The sequence below is a fragment of the Pygocentrus nattereri genome, chromosome 24, assembly GCF_015220715.1.
Source record: "Pygocentrus nattereri isolate fPygNat1 chromosome 24, fPygNat1.pri, whole genome shotgun sequence".
Lineage (NCBI taxonomy): Eukaryota > Metazoa > Chordata > Actinopteri > Characiformes > Serrasalmidae > Pygocentrus > Pygocentrus nattereri.
This window is the reverse complement of record NC_051234.1, coordinates 29,406,028-29,427,777: the sequence shown is the minus strand read 5'-3', so window position 1 is coordinate 29,427,777 and position 21,750 is coordinate 29,406,028. Positions and strand designations below refer to the sequence as shown.

The 21,750-nt window shown below is 40.7% G+C and overlaps 1 protein-coding gene across 1 annotated transcript in view; it reads right to left on the bottom strand.

Moving 5' to 3' along the window:
* The window catches only part of vipr2 (vasoactive intestinal peptide receptor 2), a 65,636-nt gene that overhangs the window by 39,504 nt on the left and 4,382 nt on the right, over positions 1 to 21,750 (bottom strand). The window contains exons 2-3 of the mRNA XM_017710412.2: positions 11,293 to 11,395; positions 1,261 to 1,368 (exon numbers count right to left, since the gene is read on the bottom strand). Of these exons, the coding sequence (XP_017565901.1) occupies positions 1,261 to 1,368; positions 11,293 to 11,395 (211 nt within the window). The remainder of the gene's footprint in view (positions 1 to 1,260; positions 1,369 to 11,292; positions 11,396 to 21,750) is intronic.

The following is a 21,750-nucleotide window of genomic DNA, read 5'->3' as shown; positions in this document are numbered from 1 at the left end:
TTAATTATGACATACTATCCCATAAATAGCTTAATAACTCAAAATTAAAAAATACTATCTCACAATTTGTGAGCGCAGTTAGTGTCTCATGATAATAAGATACTATCTCACAATTATCAATTAATGTCTCATGATAATGAGATACTATCTCACAATTATCAACTAATGTCTCATGATAATGAGATACTATCTCACAATTATCAGTTAATGTCTCATGATAACGAGATAATATGTCACAATTGTGGCAAACTCTTGTAATTAAGAAATATTTACCTTATTAGATGCTAATTATCATAATTATGAGAAGTATAAAATAAAATAGTAAGTTACAGTAATGGCATACTGAATATACTGAAAATATAACTAGTAAAAATAGTTACTACTAAATAACTTTTTTTCCCCTAAGTGTGGGAAATGATTACTGCAAAAAGGTGGTTGTTATAAAAATATAGCCTGAACTACTGAACTAGTGTAAAAATACAGGTTTTGCATATGAACACGGTCCCAGATGCGATGCACCCATTAGGCTCACTGAATGGCTGGCTGGCCACCTAAGTGGCGGGCCTTTTGCGAGACCTCTGTGTCAGTGGGTCTCAGGGCAGGGCTGTGGAGGGGTAAAAATAGGCCGGCTGCAGGGCTGGCATGCCGGCTGGACTCAGGGCTGAATGCCTGACTGCCCCAGTGCTGTGTGGATGGAGGGAGAAAAGGCAAACTGGTGCTGTGCACTTGGCCTGAACCCACGGGTCACTGAACAAGACTGAGCAGAGTGGGGTGCGTGATTCACTCACTCTAGCCTTTGGGATCCCAGAACCAAGCCTCACTCCCCACTCACACAACACATACTCGCTCGCTCTCTCTCTCTCTCTTTCTCGTGCAAACTCACATGCATAACAGCAACAGCGGTTGCCAATGAGAGTCAACTAGTCCCAAATATAGCTCTAGCCTACGTTCTCTCTAAAGACATGTTTGCGCTATCAAGCAATCACTCATATCTGCTATTTATTGCTTATTGCAGGCAGTGTTTGATGAAACAGTGACAAGAACTTGGCTTATGAAAGCTTGTGAAATGTCTCAGTAAAGCCTCTATTTATGTATAGCATTAAAAACCGCAGATAATAGTGAAGTATTGGGTGATAAACCACGTCGTTTCTCATGGTGAGCTTGGATCACTGTGTGCAGTCTAATCTCTCAGCGGTCACTGCTCTCCTAATGCTCTTCTAATGACCGTTCCTGTGGTTATGATTTGCTCAAATGAATTACCGTCTCTGCCAAAGAGGTTTTTCAGTGCGTCCGGGCAGGTATTGACGACCACCTCCCCGACCTCCGCGTGGCGCCAACAGGAAATGTTGTCCCACGTGCCTCGGCAGCCTGTGGAGAGGAAACCCACATGTTCACACCCACGTTGAAGTCTGCAGAGAGCGTGCTGCTGTGGTTAAAGAACCCAGAGAACGCTTCACCTCTACAACTCACAGCATCATGGCTGTGAGAAATGTACCATGTGGTCTAGAGTGACCCTGACACAGTACAGCTTTCAGGTAACACCATTTATTCAACCACACTGAGGGGGAAAAAAGTGGTCAGCATGTTCACTTCATCAGCTCAATGGCTATGAAGCTGGTCAGCATTCGGTGTCATGCTTAAAGCTGCACTATGTAAGGTTTTATTGTTAATAGACCACTGTAGTCGTGCGTCATGCTGTGGTCCTCGTTATGCCCATATTAGGAACTCTGGGTCTGAGCGGCATCTCTATGGCCAGAATGAATAGGGTTTTCGAAACATCGCCTCTAGCGCCACCTGTGTAATAATAAAATAATATTATTATAAATGTTTAGAATAAAAATGTTTAGAACCCGATACGTTTTGTTCTGTGAACATTTTTCTCCCGAACACCACTGGATCCTCCGAATTATGAGGTCATTATAGAGCTATAATATTAGTATTGCTATATGCGAGCTAAAGCTATTGTGGTATAGAGGTGATTTTTCAAAAACCCTATTCATTCTGCCCAAAGAGAAATGGAGCTTAGACCCGGAGTTCCTAATATGGGCATAAGAGCATGGCGCCGACTACAAAATGACAACACGACAAAATGACAACAACTACAGTGGTCTATATTCAAAGAAGCAGCATCGCTAAGTGATGAGAAAATAATATATATTTATAATAATATTATATATCTAAAATAATACAGTTTTTTTGATGGGGTCAAATCTTCGTGGTCACTTTGTGTTAATACATTGTCATTGTTCTCACTTGCATTTTGTCCCAGTTTCTTCTGCCTGTGTCTGTTTCTTGCCCAGTGTGGTGGCCATGTGCTTTTGTTTTTCTTTTGGTTCCTGTGCTCCTCCCTTTTTTCCTGCCGCCCCTTTTAAGATTCTCACCCGTTCGTAGTCGCTGTCTCCTCCCTCTCCCAGGTGTTCCTCATCAAGTCAGAGCTTGATATAGCCTAAATGCAAAGGGCTTGATGTAGCCTACAGTCCATGGTTGTTTAGTCTACTCACGGCACTGTGCTATATCTTGTATTTATGTGTCTGCCTTGTATTTTGTTTGCTCAATGTGTTTACTTGTTTTTAAACCTTGTAGTTTATTGGTTTCTACTAGTTTGTTTATTAAAGTTAGCTCCCATTTACATCCAGCCTAATTACTCACTACACATTTCACATACTTTTTCGAAAACAACCTTTTAAGAATGAATCATTTTCTTGTCTTTCGGTAAATAATGTAATATGTTATCATAAATTGCAAAACATTCCATCCACATACCCTCCACTCTTTTGTCAAACAGTGATGACAAACAGAGATGAATACTGGTCAGAGTGATATGCAGTCGGCATATTTAATAGTCAACTTTATTATATCTTATTAAGTTAGAGCTGGTGTGTAAACCCTATTTATGGTTGATTCTACAAAACTGGTTTAAAGTCAGAGCTGAAAACTCTTTTTTATTTTTATTTTTTATTCTATTTTAATTTTTAACCGATTTGGAGCCTAAAATGCTTTTTTTTGGGTGACCCTGTACCCTAATTATGTTTATTGTTTTAAAACAAATTAACATTCAGTTTTGTCAGCAACAAAAGAATCCTAAAACTACCAAAACCTTACCAAATGTTCCAGTAGTGACCATTTTAGCTCATTTTGAGCAGAACTCAAAAAACGCTAGCCAGCTCATGACTAGCAAACACATTAAAACACAGAAAAGTTTGAAATGCAGAAATTATGTTTCAGAGGTGACCATTCTTAATGTTCCACACTGATTTTCAAACTTTGGGACACATTTACTTAAAACAATGGGATCTAACTGCTCACCATGCGGCCATGAGGGACAGGGATGCAGTCTCACTTCCTGCTCTAAAATGCAGGGGCGTGGCCAAAACAAGGCTCCACCTACAAACTAAAACACCTGACTCCAATGACGCCTGACCTTCCCTCATACTCCAATCACCGCGCTCACTCACTGGAATACTAACTCTGTGCACCTGTACTGTGTATCATGTGATCTCCCTAGTTTAGTTTATAAGGCCAGGCAGTAGCACAGAATGCTTGTGAGGTATTGCATCACTAATGATCTACTGACCGTTCTCTAGTTTGTTTGATTCCTGTTTATGACCATTTTGCCTGACCCTTTGGGTTTTTTGTCTTTTTGGTACTGGCTGCGTTTCCTGGATTTGACCCAGACTTGTTTTGTGACCACAAACCTGGAATTTGTTTCCATCAGTAAAGCCTTCCTTGATCTTTTTAACTGCACGTTGACTCTTTGTGGCACATTTTACAATTAAAAAGTCCAGTAAATTTTGTGGTTGGGGTTTGGGACAGCCACCTCCCAATAGAAATAATCCTATGAATGATCACTTTGTATATATTTAGCTATTAATATATATATAGACCCTGACGGAGAAGCGGCTTGGAAAATGGATGGATGGATGTGTATATATATATATATATAGTGTGTGTGTATATATATATATATATATATATATATATATATATATATAAAAATGTGTATATGTATATATATATATATATATATGTGTGTGTGTATGTATATATATATATATATGTGTGTGTGTGTGTGTGTGTGTGTGTATATATATATACATATATATATATATATATATATATATATATATATATATATATATATATATATATATATATATATATATATGTATGTATATGTAAATATTTTGGGCTTCTACAGATCATAACATAGTCTTTGTGTTTATCTAAGGTCTGATCAGTTAATAGTTGCTTTCAACAGTGTTTTTCACTCACGCAGTTTGAACGAATATGATAAAACAGTCTTTACTCTTTTGGTGGAAACTATTTAGAGAAAATGACGTCTGATTGGACATAATTGTCAAAGCGACTGAGAAACGCTGTAATTTATAAATCAGGTCATTTATAATGAGGTGTTGGCTCAGATTTCATGGGACTTTTTTGTTTTAGTGTCACAAGCAAAGGCTCAAAAAGATCCGGGATGACGTTTAGGTCTCAAAGCAAAACTGGCATGAGGGGAAATTCGTGTAAATTTGACTTTTTGCAAAACCACTTCTTTAGACGCCTTGTGATGGACTGGCGACCTGTCCAGGGTGTTTCCTGCCTTCTGCCCAGTGAGAGCTGGGAGAGGCTCCAGCACCCCCAGGAGGATAAGTGGCATAGATAAGCTATAGGTAGCTAAGCTGGATCCATCTGTCTTAATGAGCAGCTGTTGTTCGAGTGCGATGTGAAGGGCTGAGCATACTTTGAGGGTTCAATGACATTGTCATCCATCAAATTGGACAAGCAAAGCACCACAGAGTACACGGAGCTTTAAAAATGAGCAAAAGCCAAAGATTACCTCAAACACAGAGTCACTCCATTAGCAGCCGTTACTCGCTGGTTTATAGCCTGAATTCTAATCTGCTAGACAAAGATGGACGAGTGCTTCAGTTCACATCTATGCAAGGCATTTAAAGAGGGAGTGCATGAGAGAGAAAAAAGAAAGAATGAGAGAGAAGGACCGGACGATGTACATGTATAGTACTGTGCAAAAAAGAAAGCCCCCTCTGCATTTATTTAATTTCTAGGAAATGTATAATAACAGGCCTTGCAGGAGGTTGTTCAGAGTTCCACTACATCTTTTAATCCTTTCTGACCATTTTAAGACTTTTGCACAGTACTCTCTCTCACTCTCTCTGTCTGTCTCACTGTCTGTCTTTCTCTCTCTGACTTGCTCTCACTCGGTCTTTCCCTCTTTTTCTGTCTCTCTCTCTCTGACTTGCTCTCACTCTGTCTCTCCCTCTCTTTTTCTGTCTCTCTCTCTCTCTGACTTGCTCTCACTCGGTGTCTCCCTCTCTTTCTGTCTCTCACTGACTTGCTCTCACTCTGTCTCTCCCTCTCTTTTTCTGTCTCTCTCTCTCTCTCTGACTTGCTCTCACTCTGTCTCTCCCTCTCTTTTTCTGTCTCTCTCTCTCTCTCTGACTTGCTCTCACTCTGTCTCTCCCTCTCTTTTTCTGTCTCTCTCTCTCTCTGACTTGCTCTCACTCGGTGTCTCCCTCTCTTTCTGTCTCTCACTGACTTGCTCTCACTCGGTCTCTCCCTCTCTTTTTCTGTCTCTCTCTCTCTCTCTGACTTGCTCTCACTCTGTCTCTCCCTCTCTTTTTCTGTCTCTCTCTCTCTGACTTGCTCTCACTCGGTGTCTCCCTCTCTTTCTGTCTCTCACTGACTTGCTCTCACTCTGTCTCTCCCTCTCTTTTTCTGTCTCTCTCTCTCTCTCTGACTTGCTCTCACTCGGTCTCTCCCTCTCTTTTTCTGTCTCTCTCTCTGACTTGCTCTCACTCTGTCTCTCCCTCTCTTTCTGTCTCTCTCTCTCTCTGACTTGCTCTCACTCTGTGTCTCCCTCTCTTTTTCTGTCTCTCTCTGACTTGCTCTCACTCTGTCTCTCCCTCTCTTTTTCTGTCTCTCTCTCTCTCTCTGACTTGCTCTCACTCTGTCTCTCCCTCTCTTTCTGTCTCTCTCTCTCTCTGACTTGCTCTCACTCTGTGTCTCCCTCTCTTTCTGTCTCTCTCTGACTTGCTCTCACTCTGTCTCTCCCTCTCTTTTTCTGTCTCTCTCTCTCTCTCTGACTTGCTCTCACTCGGTCTCTCCCTCTCTTTTTCTGTCTCTCTCTCTCTGACTTGCTCTCACTCTGTCTCTCCCTCTCTTTTTCTGTCTCTCTCTCTGACTTGCTCTCACTCTGTCTCTCCCTCTCTTTTTCTGTCTCTCTCTCTCTCTCTCTGACTTGCTCTCACTCTGTCTCTCCCTCTCTTTTTCTGTCTCTCTCTCTGACTTGCTCTCACTCTGTCTCTCCCTCTCTTTTTCTGTCTCTCTCTCTCTCTCTCTGACTTGCTCTCACTCTGTCTCTCCCTCTCTTTTTCTGTCTCTCTCTCTCTCTCTGACTTGCTCTCACTCGGTCTCTCCCTCTCTTTTTCTGTCTCTCTCTCTGACTTGCTCTCACTCGGTCTCTCCCTCTCTTTTTCTGTCTCTCTCTGTGTCTCTTTGTGAATATGAATTAGTTCAAACTGTGGTCCCACATTAAATAAACTATTTAATGATCTTATCTAATCAGATCTTAGATATTTACAATGATTTATTTAAACATAAAGTGAGTTAGACTTTTTTTTTTTTTTTTTAATCCCACAAATGGGGAAATTTCACCATCGCATTTAACCCATCCGTGAACTGAAACACCACATACACACTAGGGGGCACACACACACCAGGGGGCAGTGAGCACACTTGCCCACCGGAGTGGTGGGCAGCCCAATCCACAGCGCCCGGGGAGCAGTTGGGGGTTAGGTGTCTTGCTCAAGGACACCTCAGTCATGGACTGTCGGCTCTGGGGATCAAACCGGCGACCTTCCGGTCACAGGGCCAGTTCCCTAACCTCCAGCCGATGACAGCCCCCCCCAAAAAAAGCAATGAAAGATGTAGATTCATCATAAGCAAAAAATGAAGCCTTATTTTAGCCATGCCACTGCATTTTAGAGGTCATCCAGGGTCATTGACAAAACGGTCCAGGTTCATATAGCCGACACGTAGAGCAGGAGGGACACACATGACAAAAATGAACACAGAACTCCAAACAGCATAAACATAAAACAAGCAGCTCAATCAAACAGAACAAAGACCAACACAGACCAGGGCAAACACAGGGCTTAAATACACGAGGGCTAACAAGGGATCACAAGACACAGGTGGAAACACAGGTGGGAGAAATCAGGGGCGGAGTAACCAAAAGAGGGGCCGGACTGGGATCCAAAAAAAAAAGCACGTGGACCTGACCAAAACACAACACGAGCACATGGGGGAGTGGGAGGAGTCAAGCATGACACTAGCATTTTTCAGTTCTGCTTTAAACCAGTCTACTGGTCACTACTGAGAATTTGGTTGTGGTTATATGACTGTTTTGAATGTTCAGTCACTTATTTTAATAAACAAAAATTAAGGCTTCAGATCATTCAAAGCAAAAGTATTTTTATCTAATATCCAAGTCAATTAAAAGTTAGGAATGTTTTAAACTACTTATATATATATAGGGCGGCACGGTGGCATGGTGGGTCGTTGAGTTCTTTTCAGAGGACAGTAAATCTGCACTGCTATACAAGCTGCATACTGACTACTTTAAGTTATATCCGAGTTTCATTTCTAGTGTCGTCCCATGAAAAGATAGAATAAAATATTTGCAGAAATGTAATGGGTGTACTGTATACATACATATATATATATATATATATATATATATATATATATATATATATATATATATATATATATATATATATATATGTATATATATATATATATATATATGTATACATATGTATACATATATCGAGAGGGAGAGAGAGAGAGATGGCTCCAGAGAAGGAGGGGGGTTATATAAGGAGGGAGGCTGAGTGATTACATTGTGAAAAATCAAGCGCTGAGAAATTTACTGCAGTGTCTCATTGTTTCTTAAGCAGTGCCAGCTGGTTCGTTTCTGAGTTGCTGCGTCATGAAACTGAAGTGGCTGCCGGATTCTGAGCCCAGACTTCATTTAGCCCCCGCTTCGCTCATAAGCTACAGGCCTTTTTACCAATGGAGACTGGAATCTCAGACGATCACGTGACCGCGTGAGCCTCCACTGCCTCATTTCAAAATGCCACAACACGCACAATGCGTTACTGTCACGCAATAAATGGCCTGAATTTTTCTAGCCAAGTCCAGTTCGTCGTTTGCTTCTCAGTGTCCCAGCACTGTTTGCAGAAATGTGAGCACACCAGACAAGTGTTATGATTCCGCGTGCCAGTTAACGATGTTCTTGGTAGTTTGGATAAAAATAGGCCACCCGAGTAAATAAAGCCTTCCAGACACGTCTCATGCGCTTAATAAGAACCAACATGGCTTTTAGGCACTATAACATCTTCCCTCCTCACACAAAATGATTCCCTTTTTAACAATGGAGCTGTGGTGCAAATGAATGGCTGCACATTCGTCTTCCCAGCGACAACAAGAAAGAGAGACTGCAGCATACGCATCGACGCTTACTGTCGCTTTGTGTTATGCTCAAGCATATCATTCAAGGGTTTAATGATTAATACACTGATGCAGACATCAACAGTGAGTCAAGATGACAGGCTCTGAGAAGCTGCGGAGGGGAGGAGGGTCTAAAAGCAAACGCTTTCTGTCCTTTTAAACACGCCTTATTACTTTTAACTGATCTTTCCTTCAGCACTAATCCAATTTCCACCCTAATTTATTGTGTCATTCTGATGTTGGTTATATGCATTAAGGCTGCGATTAGAGCGCAATCCTGACAATCAATCATTAATAAGTGCCGCTCAAAGCCGTGAGAATATCGAAAGTGCCCTCGATTTAAAAGCCACGCAGCCGCTGCGCACCTGGAGGGCGAAGTTAAATCTTCCGAGTGCTCACCATCGTACAATGGCCCGGTTGAAGATCAAACACAATCCCACAAAGCCTGACAGATTAGGAGCATAAGATCCCATTCCAGGGAGGTAAGAGAGAGTTTAAGCTGATTTAACGTTTCTGGCTGCGGTCCGCACAGGAACACTGGCCTTGTGACCTTGAAAAGATTGTGGAATGTATCGATATGCAAAGAATCTGCGACGCTCTACAGCAAAACTGTGGCTGTAATTTAACTGCATCACTAATCTTTCTCTTTTTTGGATTAAGAAAAAAAATCATATCCTTTTTTATGAGTGTGGTCTTGTGTGGTCTTCAGACAGTATTACAAGAAACAGAACTAGGCCTGGTTCACAGTCACACACACCTCGTACTTACAGTCACTGGCCACTTTATTAGAAACGTCTAGCTTATGTTTTCATTAACTGGTCACTTTATTATAAAAACCTACCTTGTCCTTTCACACACTGGCCACTTTATTAGAAACGCCTAGCTTATGTTTTCATTAACTGGTCACTTTATTATAAAACCCTACCTTGTGCTTCCACTTACTGGCCACTTTATTAGAAACGCCTAGCTTATGTTTTCATTAACTGGTCACTTTATTATAAAAACCTACCTTGTGCTTCCACACACTGGCCACTTTATTTGAAACTACTACTTTGTGCTTTAACACACTGGCCACTTTATCAGAAACACTAACCTTGTATTTCCACTAAATGGCCACTTTAATAGAAACACCTACCTTGTGCTGTCACTCATAGGCCACTTTATTAGCAACACCTACCTTGTGGTTCCACTCGCTGGCCACTTTATTAGAAACGCCTAGCTTATGTTTTCATTAACTGGTCACTTTATTATAAAAACTTACCTTGTGCTTTCACACACTGGCCACTTTATTAGAAACGCCTAGCTTATGTTTTCATTAACTGGTCACTTTATCAGAAACACCTACCTTGTGCTTCCACTTACTGGCCACTTTATTAGAAACGCCTAGCTTATGTTTTCATTAACTGGTCACTTTATTATAAAACCCTACCTTGTCCTTTCACACACTGGCCACTTTATTAGAAACGCCTAGCTTATGTTTTCATTAACTGGTCACTTTATTATAAAAACTTACCATGTGCTTTCACACACTGGCCACTTTATTAGAAACGCCTAGCTTATGTTTTCATTAACTGGTCACTTTATTATAAAACCCTACCTTGTCCTTTCACACACTGGCCACTTTATTAGAAACGCCTAGCTTATGTTTTCATTAACTGGTCACTTTATTATAAAACCCTACCTTGTGCTTCCACTTACTGGCCACTTTATTAGAAACGCCTAGCTTATGTTTTCATTAACTGGTCACTTTATTATAAAAACCTACCTTGTGCTTCCACACACTGGCCACTTTATTTGAAACTACTACTTTGTGCTTTAACACACTGGCCACTTTATCAGAAACACTAACCTTGTATTTCCACTAAATGGCCACTTTAATAGAAACACCTACCTTGTGCTGTCACTCATAGGCCACTTTATTAGCAACACCTACCTTGTGGTTCCACTCGCTGGCCACTTTATTAGAAACACCTCTCTCATAGACCTTCCAGGTCCTCCAGTGAAAAAATACAAGCAAGGAGTGTTTAGATATCTTTTATAGGCTTCTCTTCATTTGTAAGGGTCAATTATCTTTACTGTTAAATACTCAGTCAGCCACTTAGACGAGCCCATGTCTGTTGAGTGTAAGAATGAAACCTTAAAAGGCTTGAAGGGTCTCGTAATTTATGACATTCTGAAATTGTTTACATAAATAAGTACACAAACGGTAATCATCGAAATGGTATATGACCAAACACTCAAATTCAACTATAGTTCTAACAGTTAATTGTCAGCTAAAATTGTGACAGGTCTAGTTCTACAGGAATTGCTGTTGACCAAATAATAGGACTTCAAGGATCGACTGGTGGAAAGGCTATGGTGACTGGAATTTGCCATGGCACCATAGCTGTGTAAACTGAAATTAATAAGCAACAGCTGTATCATGGTGCTGAAACAGAATTCTTGATCACCTGATGGTATGCCTTCATAAAAACGCATAAAAAAATGTATCTGAACAGAAATGTGAAATTAACTAAGGTTGCATTTTGATATCGGAATTATATCGATAAGATTCCACGAATGACCCTGTGGTCAGAAAATGACCACTGATGGCAGAGGGTGGCACAAAAGTCTGAAAATTTCCACCAGCAATGTTGAGCTACAAAGCAGGCGTTTCTGATAAAGTGGCCACTGAGTAAAATGAAGGTAGAATATACAATACAATATATATACAATATGACATAACATTCATCTGTCAGCACATATGACGTACAGTACCTCCGGACTCCGGGACCTGCTCTTCTTCCAGCTTGGCCCAGCATTCCTTCTCTGCCGACTGCAGCTCAAACAAGAAATGACAGTTCGGGTGTCTCCCACTGACCTTTGGAGAGGAAAACCGTATTATTAGCACATTATTGCACAGTTAACCCCCACGACTCATCCTTCATATCAAGTCTGACTTAAAGCTATGACAGGTAAAGGTCTCGGCAAGTAAACATCTTCCCCGAGACGCTTTGCGAACGTCTGGGCGTAAATATTTAGACATCCGTGACCTATGAAGACATTCCAAATAGGCGTGCAAAATGTTTTTTTTTATCAGCCAAGCATGATTTGTTTCCGTTAAAGCTCTTAGCACTCGGAGCGCTTCGTGCACAGTTAAACATCCCTCTGTGTTGACAGCATTCACAGCTAAGGATCAGCGAGAAGGATTCAAAGTGACACGGTTCACAACAGTGCCAGGCTGATCAAAGTAGCACCACAAAGCCTGCATAGCTGATGGCCTAAAATCCCCTGAGAAATGAAAAGAAATTATTTGAGGGGGTTTTTAGCAAAAGTCACGTGAAATCTTAAAAGAAAGCAACAAAAAATGACAACAGCATGCAGGTAGGGCTGCACAATATATCGCTCGTTAATACTGTCACCAATCACAGTTCTGTATGTGTATTAATCCAGGGGTGCCCTATATGTTGATGGTGATCGACACGTTGGTACACTGCATCTCGTTTAAACAGGCTATCTAATTTCAGAACTTTCTTGCTGCGTCTGGTAGCGGGCAGGTGAACGTGATTGATGCAGAATGTGGCCAAAACAAGTGTCACTGCCCACCTAAAGCACTGTTGTGATTGTGCCCATTGAGCAAAATAAAGGTAGGATATTGCTGTTGTCGGAAGAAAACCTCGTATCTCAAAAATGGTGACTTTACAGGAGAAGGAAAAAACCTACTTTACTTTTAATGTAAGTCAATGGAACCAGACATTTTCCCAGGTCATTTTGGGCCGTTTCTTTTGGTCCATTGATCATGAAATTCATGTGCAATGTAAAGAGCAATAGGACTTTTCAAATTATGTCAAAAACTGAAAAATGACAAAAATGGAGATACAAGGTTTTCTTCTGACAACAGTGATATACAGAGATATGACTCACTACGGCACGTGTCCGTCCATCGGGCCCCGTTGGCGGCCACTAGAACCAGCAGGAAGGTGGGCCCGAATTCCGAGCGGGGAGAGGAACTCTGCGAGTGAAAGGGGAACGGCGCTCGAGTTCCGAGCACCATCTCCTGGGCACCGCCTCTAGTCCCACAGTGACCGGTTCGATCCGGGCGGGCAAGCAATGAGCAGGGGGATGTGACGAGGAAGCGGAACAACAAGCTCTCGTTCTCTCTCTCCGTTTAAAGAGCACCTTTTAAAAAGAGCTGAGAGGGAACAAGAGCTTGTTGTTCCGCTTCCTTGTCCCTGCCCCCTCAGCTCCGCAGCTCGTCCACCTGGATCAAGCGTAAGGTGGAGTGGACTGCAGCGTCCATTGGTACATTGCACCTCATTTAAACAGGCTATCAAATTTAAACACTTTCTTACTGCTTCTGGTGGTGGGCAGGTCAGTATGACGTGGAATGTGGCCACCATCTCTGTAATTCACTGCTTGTTACTGTAGCTGTGCCACAGCCCGCCTTAAGCACTTCTGTGAATGTGGCTCTCTGGCAACCTCGGACGTTTTCAGTTATCGGTTGCCGCTCGTGTAGCTCCACTTTTGCGTTTTTCCTTTTGCAACCTAAACTGACTCCTTCAGAAGACGAGTGTGAGACCGAGCACAAAGAAACCGAAAAGCTTACCTCCTCCATGCAGAGCAGGTGGAGGACTATTTTTCACAGTGTCAAGCTCTAAATGAATCTGCGTGATTTGCCAAGTCATCGCACTTCCAAAGAATGTGTTTACTACACACAGAACCCATGATGAAGAACTCTCAGCTAAAGGTGAACTCAGGAAGAAACAAGTGGTCCAGACTACACAAACCTGGCTGACACCGTCCAGTGCAAATCATCAGAATAAGGTTAGTGTGATTTTTCAGCCGTTTGCCCTGTGATGTTGAATATCAATATGGGCCTCTGAGCTTTTAAAAAAAAGCCTTTTTTTCTTTTAATGGTAAAAGCTTGATGACCTGTCCACTGGAAAAAGTAGATCTCATGCCACAAAAGTATGGGCGCCGCTGATTTAATCCAACAAAAATAAAGCATTTAAGTAATAAAGTGCTTGAGTTGCTCAGTTAAATCTAAGGCCCAATTCACAAATACTGCATCTGCATGGTGTGAGCGATGCGGAAAGTCATGATTTTCATTTCAGTGCCCATGTTAACTGGTCAGCATGTTCACACAGGCTGTGAAGCGGCAGGGCATCCCAGACGTCACAATAAAGCAGTGTGGTATTTAGAGAACAGAGCCGGCTCAGATTCTTTCTGCACACCACACTCGTTACGCAACATACACTAAAATAAGCCAATAGAAAACTGTAAACAAACTTAAAAACTATATTTTTAAACTGAATTTACTTCATAACAAAGTACTAGTTAAACATTCTGTGTTGCAAACAGATTTCCCGGTTGGCCTCCCAGGATTGAAACCTTTGCCTAATTACAAGTCAAAATGCTGTCAGGGACAAACATATAGCAAAACATTTTTCAGTTTTTGACATAATTTCAAAGGACCTGTTGCCCTTTACATTGTGTGTAAATTTAATGATGAACGGAGCAAAAGAAACGGCCCAAAATGACTTGGAAAGACGTCTGGTTCCATTGACTTGCATTAAAACTGCAGTATGTTTTTTCTTTCTCCTGTAAAGTTCCAATTTTGGAGATACGAGGTTTTCTTCCGACAACAGCGATATATACCATGTGCTTTCATAAAAAAATTTGACTGATTGACAGAGTGACTGATGTGACCATTTATCCATCTGGAAACTAGAATGTATGTATGACTTTCTCACTGCTGTATGTGTGAAAGACTCACGCTGTCATGTGGCTCATGCCACACAGAAGCAGTATGTGTGAATAAAGCCTAAAACCAAAAGCAATGAAAAGATATTTCTCTGTTCTTAATGTTACCTCAGCAAAGTAACATGTTGGCACATCTTATACTGAATACAGGATAACGTGTGTAGAAGCCCATGAGCACATAGCACTGCAACAGTCAGCTCTAGTGTTAGTGTCAGTTCGTCAACTCATCTGAAGGGGCAACCTCCACCTCCTGCACACCAACCAAAAGATTTCCCCTGACTACTTTTTAAGTAATAAAGCCTGTTTACAAATGTGAACCTCTGTGAGCTGCTAAATGTTCCTCCGTGCTACTGATTTTTAGCCTGTTGTCACCAGTACATGAGTTTACTATGGAAGCCCACTACTGTTGTGGCCGCAATCCCACAAGACACTGACATAGAGTCTCAATACTGACAAATACTCACAATTTCTCTAAATATTACTTGATATCTCAAATTATCGACTTGATAACTCAAAATAATAACCTTTTTTTTCTTGAAATATTGACTTAACATCCCAGTATAATGACTCATTTTCTTTCTTCCCTGACTTAGTATCTCAGAGTAAAATAAGTATATAACTATCTTGAAATAATAAGTCATTAATATCAGATACTAAGCCAATATTTTGTCATATTTCATCAACATTTTGAGAAAAATAAGTCATTTTTCTTCCATAGCAAATTTTGAGAAATTATTATTTCAATAGTGAGTCACTATTGCAAGATATTAACCATTTAATGGCCAGGAATTCACCGGTCCAAGGTTTTACTACACACTTCTGTAACCTGAGAATAACTCAGCCAGTTTGCACTGTAGTTCTTGTAGTTACTGAATAATAAGTCTTGCTATCAATAATTATTAGATCATAGTAATCAATATTTTGAGAGCACAAGTCATAATTTTGAGATACTAAGCTAAAGTTCTGACACACTGCTGCCAAAACCAGAGAAGAGAACCATGTCACGTTACCGTTTGACCAGGTTGGCCAGTGCATTCTTTATATATGCAAAGTGTATCACAATTGCAATAAGCAGCCCTACACACAGTTGCTAGGGTTTGTCTGTTTAACGGTTTTGGACTGAAAATAAAAACGATGCTTTGTATCGTTTCTAAAAATACGCAAACCACTAACACATCGCTGACCTCAAGGCCAGACATATACAGACTTCTGTCACATGGTGCTGCTTCAAACCAGCAGACACTCGAGCTAAATCTGACCTCAACTGCTTAAGACGGTAGGTCATCATCTTAGGCACCGTAATAAGTCTGTATGTGTGTGTGTCAGTCACGCTAAGACGACCCTTAGTCACAATGGCTCCGGGTTTATTTCCAAACGACGCACATAAGGACGTTTCTCTGAATCAGACTGAATCACGGCCTGCCCCTCTAAACTGTCGGTGTTCATCTCTTCCAAAAACGCAGGCCAGTTTCACGTCGGGGCAGAACAATACACGCGATCAACGTCTTTATGCAGCATGTAGATAACAAGGCACTGAGGGCATGAATACAATGCAATTCTATTAGCGACTGTATAAAGGATTGCTTCAGAGGAGAATGGTTCATTAAATACAGAGCAAACGCATGTGATCCATAATTAAGTAAATCACAGTAATTACTGTACTATTGAAAAAGATCTGACGGTTTTCCTTTAGTGCACGCAGATTCCATTGTGTCACGCTAATATGATTCTGGTAATCAAAAGGAATCAACAACGCTATTTAAGCTGGGTTAGTCATACATGTGGGTCCATATGTTAAGCCCATGCCATCGTTTAAGCTGCCCCTTGACTGTTTTATCCCTCCTATATAATCTCTGTGTAAATGTAGCAGCACTATCAAGGCACTGTGTGCAGATCTGTTCCCTGAGCACTCACTACCGACTCATCCCATTTTCCAAAGTCTCAACAGTGATTTGTTAGAAAAGCTAGCTGGGACTCTACCGCTGCAGGAATAATAGACCATGCAATTTTGTGTTTGAAGCGACGGATCAGCCATAAATTAAATGTGCACAGTTTTCCTCTCGCTCCAAATACAGCCAATCAGCCTAGGCACCTTGGTGTAACTAAACCACCAGTTAAGGTGGAACGGAAAATTCAAACGAGAAGCTGGCGAATAAGACGCAAACTTCAGCTTTATATATGTGTGAGTTTACTATTTAAGCTATTTTAGATTTGGTAGCCACATTTATTAGGTCTGTGTGGTTTTGGGGTCCGTGAGACCCATTTTCAGCGTTCACCAAAATCCTGTGAAGAACATATTAAATAAACCATTTTCAGGGCCTTCACTCTGTTCACCCCCACACATTCACATTACACATTGGATGAACCCACGGGGAGTAAAAGTGTGGAGGTGCTGTGTCCTTCACTCTGTTCTCCTCCTACATGGCCTGCTGTTAGTGTGTGTGTGTGTGTGTGTGTGTGTGTGTGTGTTTGTGAGGATGCACAACATGGACAGGCTGCTGACTGGCTACAGCTGCTAAAGGAGAACCCTACGCTGGACACTTGTGATATTTTAACCATCTGGTATTTTTACAAAACTTTTATGTAATGAAATTTGATATTACTGAATCATTGGTTTGGTATTTTTAAAGTCTTTGCACCTCAGTGGACAATATTCCAAATATATTTTCACTGCTTCTGGACCTAGCTAACATCAGCGATAGAGCTACCCAGAGGATGCACAGAGAAGAGAACTACCTCTCAATAATGTCAATCAGCTTTGGCAGCTTTGGCTAGAGGGCGCTCCCATGCGAGTCCCAAATGAATAGGTTCCTATGGAGCTTCTGTTCAAATGCAAATGTGAATAGTTTGTATATAAAAAACTGTCAGCCTGAAATATTTTCAACACTGCTGTAATATTTCTGAGCGCTTCTGAACTCGTCATAGGACCTTCTAACAGTGCACAGCCACAACCAATCCAGCAAAGGCAGGAAACCAGTACTTTAACCAATGTATTCAAGTTATTGACTTGATTTCATTTCATTTGTGGTTGCAGTTCATGACAAAAACGAAAGCTATAGTCTAAATGGCTGAGATTCCCTGCTGCGTTTTCATGTTCCAAACCATATACTAGCACACTAAATAGTATGCAAAACGTAGTGCAAACACCATTAGAAGTGCACTCATTAATGTAATACATGAAGTGAGTATTTGTAGTTCAGGATGCGGCATTAGATCAGCCAATGTTACGCCATCAGCAGCTCCAATGGCTGATTCTAGCTTTACTGTGCCGCTTATTAGCTGCTCAGTAAACATTTCCAAACGATACTGGCTTCGTATTCGCCAACTTTCGAAATTCGTTCTATGTTTAAGGTACCTCAGTGCAAGTGCAGCACCATTTAAGGTGGAACAGAAAATTCAAAGGAGAAGCTGATGAATATGAAGCTGACTTGAGCTCGACATTATATATATATATATACACACACACACACACACACACACACACACATATATATACATGCATGACTTTATTATTTAAGAGCTTTGGCAGCTACTTTATTAGTTTTATGAAATATCCTGCACTGAAATATTCTGAACTCTGGAGGTGTGCAGTGTGCCTGCTTTACGGATCCAGTCCACCAATCTAGCTTATCTTCTTGTTGCGTTTTCTTGAGATGCATCTAAAGCATCTAGAAGTCTTTAAATCATTTTACATGGTCGTTCTGTTTTTTTTGGCCTGGCTCTTATCCACCTGCAGCGACGGTGATGGGATGAGCTCTGTCAGAGCACAGTCAGAATCACCTACCAACATGGTTACGTGGTCTTCTTAATGACGTAATTGAATACTACGAATCCAAATTCGTTTGCCTTAAACTATGTTAAAAAAAACAACTGAAAATTGTGTAAATGTGATTTTTTTTGCCAAACCAAATGTGACAAACAGACGCACGCATAAACCCCTCACACAAATAAGTCCTTTGAAACTCTACATTTATGGCAGGCTAACTGATGGTTTTGCACGAAAGATGTTGCAGCAGGAGGTTTTCGGGATTGACGTTTGACCAGTGACCACGAATACAGTCCTTATAACTGCTGTCCGTTTAAACTCCTGACTGCAGCTGTTTCCTATTGAAAACTACGACTTGACGTAGCACCTGAAAGCTGTGGGCTCAGCACAGTAGCAGCTTTAGACGTGCGATCTTGTTTCCTTTCACCTTTGTAGTTTCGGCTCACCCCCTCCGCTCCTGCCCCCTCCGTGTAGCTCTCACTGTTTCCTGCGCACACACTTTCTAGGGTCTTAACCAGCAAGCGTGAAACTGTCACAGCAAAAAATAAATAAATAAATAAATAAATGAAAATCAGTGTCACGCTGTTCATGGTGTTCTTTAATAAACTGCTCAGGCCCTTCCAAAACAGTCCGGACTGTCTCACTGTTTGCCTTTGCCACAGCGTTAGTTAGCTGCTCAAATATTTGTGTAAAAAAAGTCTTGAATAACAAATTTTGTTTTATTTTAGTGCAAATGTAAATGAAGTTTCTTTTCCATTATCGATAGTGATATTAAAACCTTGAGTATCAATCGGTATCAGTCCTGATCCGAATTTGCATCTTTAGGTATAATTCTATAAACTGAGCTATTTTTATTGGAAGCACTTTACCTAAATGGCTCATATGATGGAAAACTATTTACTTCAAGGTAATAATAATAATAATAATAACAATAATAATAATACTAATAATAATAATGATAATAATACCAATAATATACAATTTTCATTCACTTCCAAGTGCCTATATGAAAAAAAAAGAAAACATTTTTTAATTTCATTACTTTTATGATGTTACAAAACCCAACAAATTTACATACATCCACCCATTCCGCCTTCAGCTGTGGCTCCGCCCACTCCCAGAGCAGAGACCATGTAAGGTCATTTACATATCAGTCTTAACAGCACGGTAGAAAAGGGATACTAAGGGATAAACAGAGGAATGATTAATTGTGCTTTAACTATAATTTTGATACATAAACCTTTTAAGACGAGCGTCCACACGTAGGCTATCATGCTGAAACTACTCAAGCACTCTAATACCTACAGAGAAACACACAGCTAGCAATATCACCTCATTAAAGGGGAGTCTGAGCTGTTTCAGACCAGGTTTTTTGCAGGGCTGGAGCAGATTCATTCATTTTTCTCTTCAATGTCCAGCATTTTCTGCTGACACTGGCCCGATACCTGGTATCAGATTGATGCCATTTCTAATGACTGCTGTTAAAATGATTACCCGTGAAATGGAAATGAATGTATATATCTAATATATATATGTATATAATCTATATATTTGGTAATCTGGCATCGTTTCCAATATTTATGGTTCTCTGTCATTTTGTTCTGCAATACATTCAACTCTTAGTTAAGCCTATCAGCTACTATTACAGAGTAGCACTGAAATATCCTGATTTTGAGCTCGTGGCGCTCATATCTTTGAAGGAAGCGTGTCAGGAAATAAACGCAATTCATCAAGACCAGAGCTGCCCAAATTGTGGCACGTGGCCCATAAAGTTACAGAAACCCTAGTCCCTCACTCAAAGAGAGAACAAACATATTTTTATACAACTGCAGCTTATTACATTCACATTTTCCATTCAAATTTGAAATATTTTGGTTAAAAAAGTGGTACAATGTTAGAAAACACATTTTTAAAAACTTTGTATATTGTTTTGCCTTTATGGTTCTTTGTCCCTCATAAATATTTAACTTTGGCCCCCCAAGACCAAAAGTTTGGGTGCCCACGATTTAGACCCCGTGTGTCAAACACAAGGCCCGCGGGCCAAATCGGGCACAATCCTATTCAGCCCGCAAAGTTATTTTAGTTTTCTATTAAAATTAACCCATTTCACCATGAACTGCACTACAGTTCCCAGCATGCAGTGCAACGTAACGTGTGCTCGCACCCCCTCCCCAACAACGGTCTATCAGACTGGACCATTAAAAAAACTGACAAAAAAGGTTATCTGCAGCTAATGTAGTCTATTATTTTAATTAAAACAACTTGTTTTTATTCTAAATTATTTTTTAATCGTTCTGCTATTCACTGCCTATTTTTTGTGGTTGTAGTTTTGGCATATTTTGAACAAGACATGCACAGTTGGGGTCCTGGCGAAATATTAAGTAAAAATAAAATAAAACCACAGCTGGCTCACAGATTTGTCGCGGGTTTTTAACACGGCCCTTGTAGTAGTTGAGTTTGACACTCCTGATTTAGACCCAGTCCCATTTCTTCCTTTTACCTCTACCCCTTGTTTTTGAGTGTCACTCTAACCCCTTGGAACGGAGTTACAAGGAGTAGCAGTTGAAATCTTGCCCTAGTGGACCCTCGGGACCCTCAAAAAAAAAAAAAAAAAAATGCTTCATTATTCATTACAGCTGCTGCTCTGTGGGCGACCCTGCCTGTCTGCAGTGACAGCAGAGGAGGGTGAAGTTCAGCTCCTCACTGCTGGGCTTTAGTTACATTTAGACATCATACGCCTTCAAAGAGGGGGGCAATTATTTATTATCACCCCCCCTTAATTTTTCAGTGATGTGAAGCTGAAGTCAGATGTTCACCAGTTTGAATTTTCCCGATCCACCTTAAATGTTGCAGTAGTTACATTCTGGCACTTCAGGCATCAGAACTGCTGGACTATTTAAGGTGGAACGGGAAAGTTACCCAGCTTGCTACAGAGACATTAGCATGCTACTGGAATTTTTTATGCTTGTTATAAAGAAAACAACCATAATGCATTGAGACAAATTAAAACAGTGGTGACTGCAATTTTGAGAAAATTCTCACATTTGTGGGTGTCTTTGGTTTCTTGTTCTCCGTCTCGCCGGTTTTTCTTTTTTTCTCATTTCTCTCTGTTTGGAGTCTCTGAAAAACCTCTGTTTGGAGGGTCATGTAGCCCCACCACTTCACCCCACCCCTCTATCTCAACAATAATTGGGACACCCCACCCCTAGACATGAACGTGCAAAACAGAGGGCTCAGGGCTCAGTGGCAGTTTCAGCGCACTTGGAAAACCATACAAATCTGACTGGATCCAGGAACCACACTCAGTTGGAAAACTTACCGTTTTGACTACATGATTCACACATTAAATATGAAACCTCCACTTAGATGGTGAATGAAGTTACAAAGGGACGGCAATCTAATGGAATCTAAAGCTAATCTAATCCCTAATGGCAACACCGTCAACTGCCAAAAACCCTCATCACAGCTGGGGGTTCAGTCCCAGCCACAGGAGGCTGGAAGCACTCAGTTTCAGAGATATCCAGACTACTAATATAAAATATATAATGTGGACTGCTGTTGAAAACTTTATCCTTGCCCATTAATATTTAATAAAATTCTAAACATGTTGGATCCTCTGAATGAATCTTTTAATATAAAATTTACACAAATACAAAAAAAAAATCATTTCTTGGCTCAATGCCTCGATGAAGTCAACCCAAAAGCAT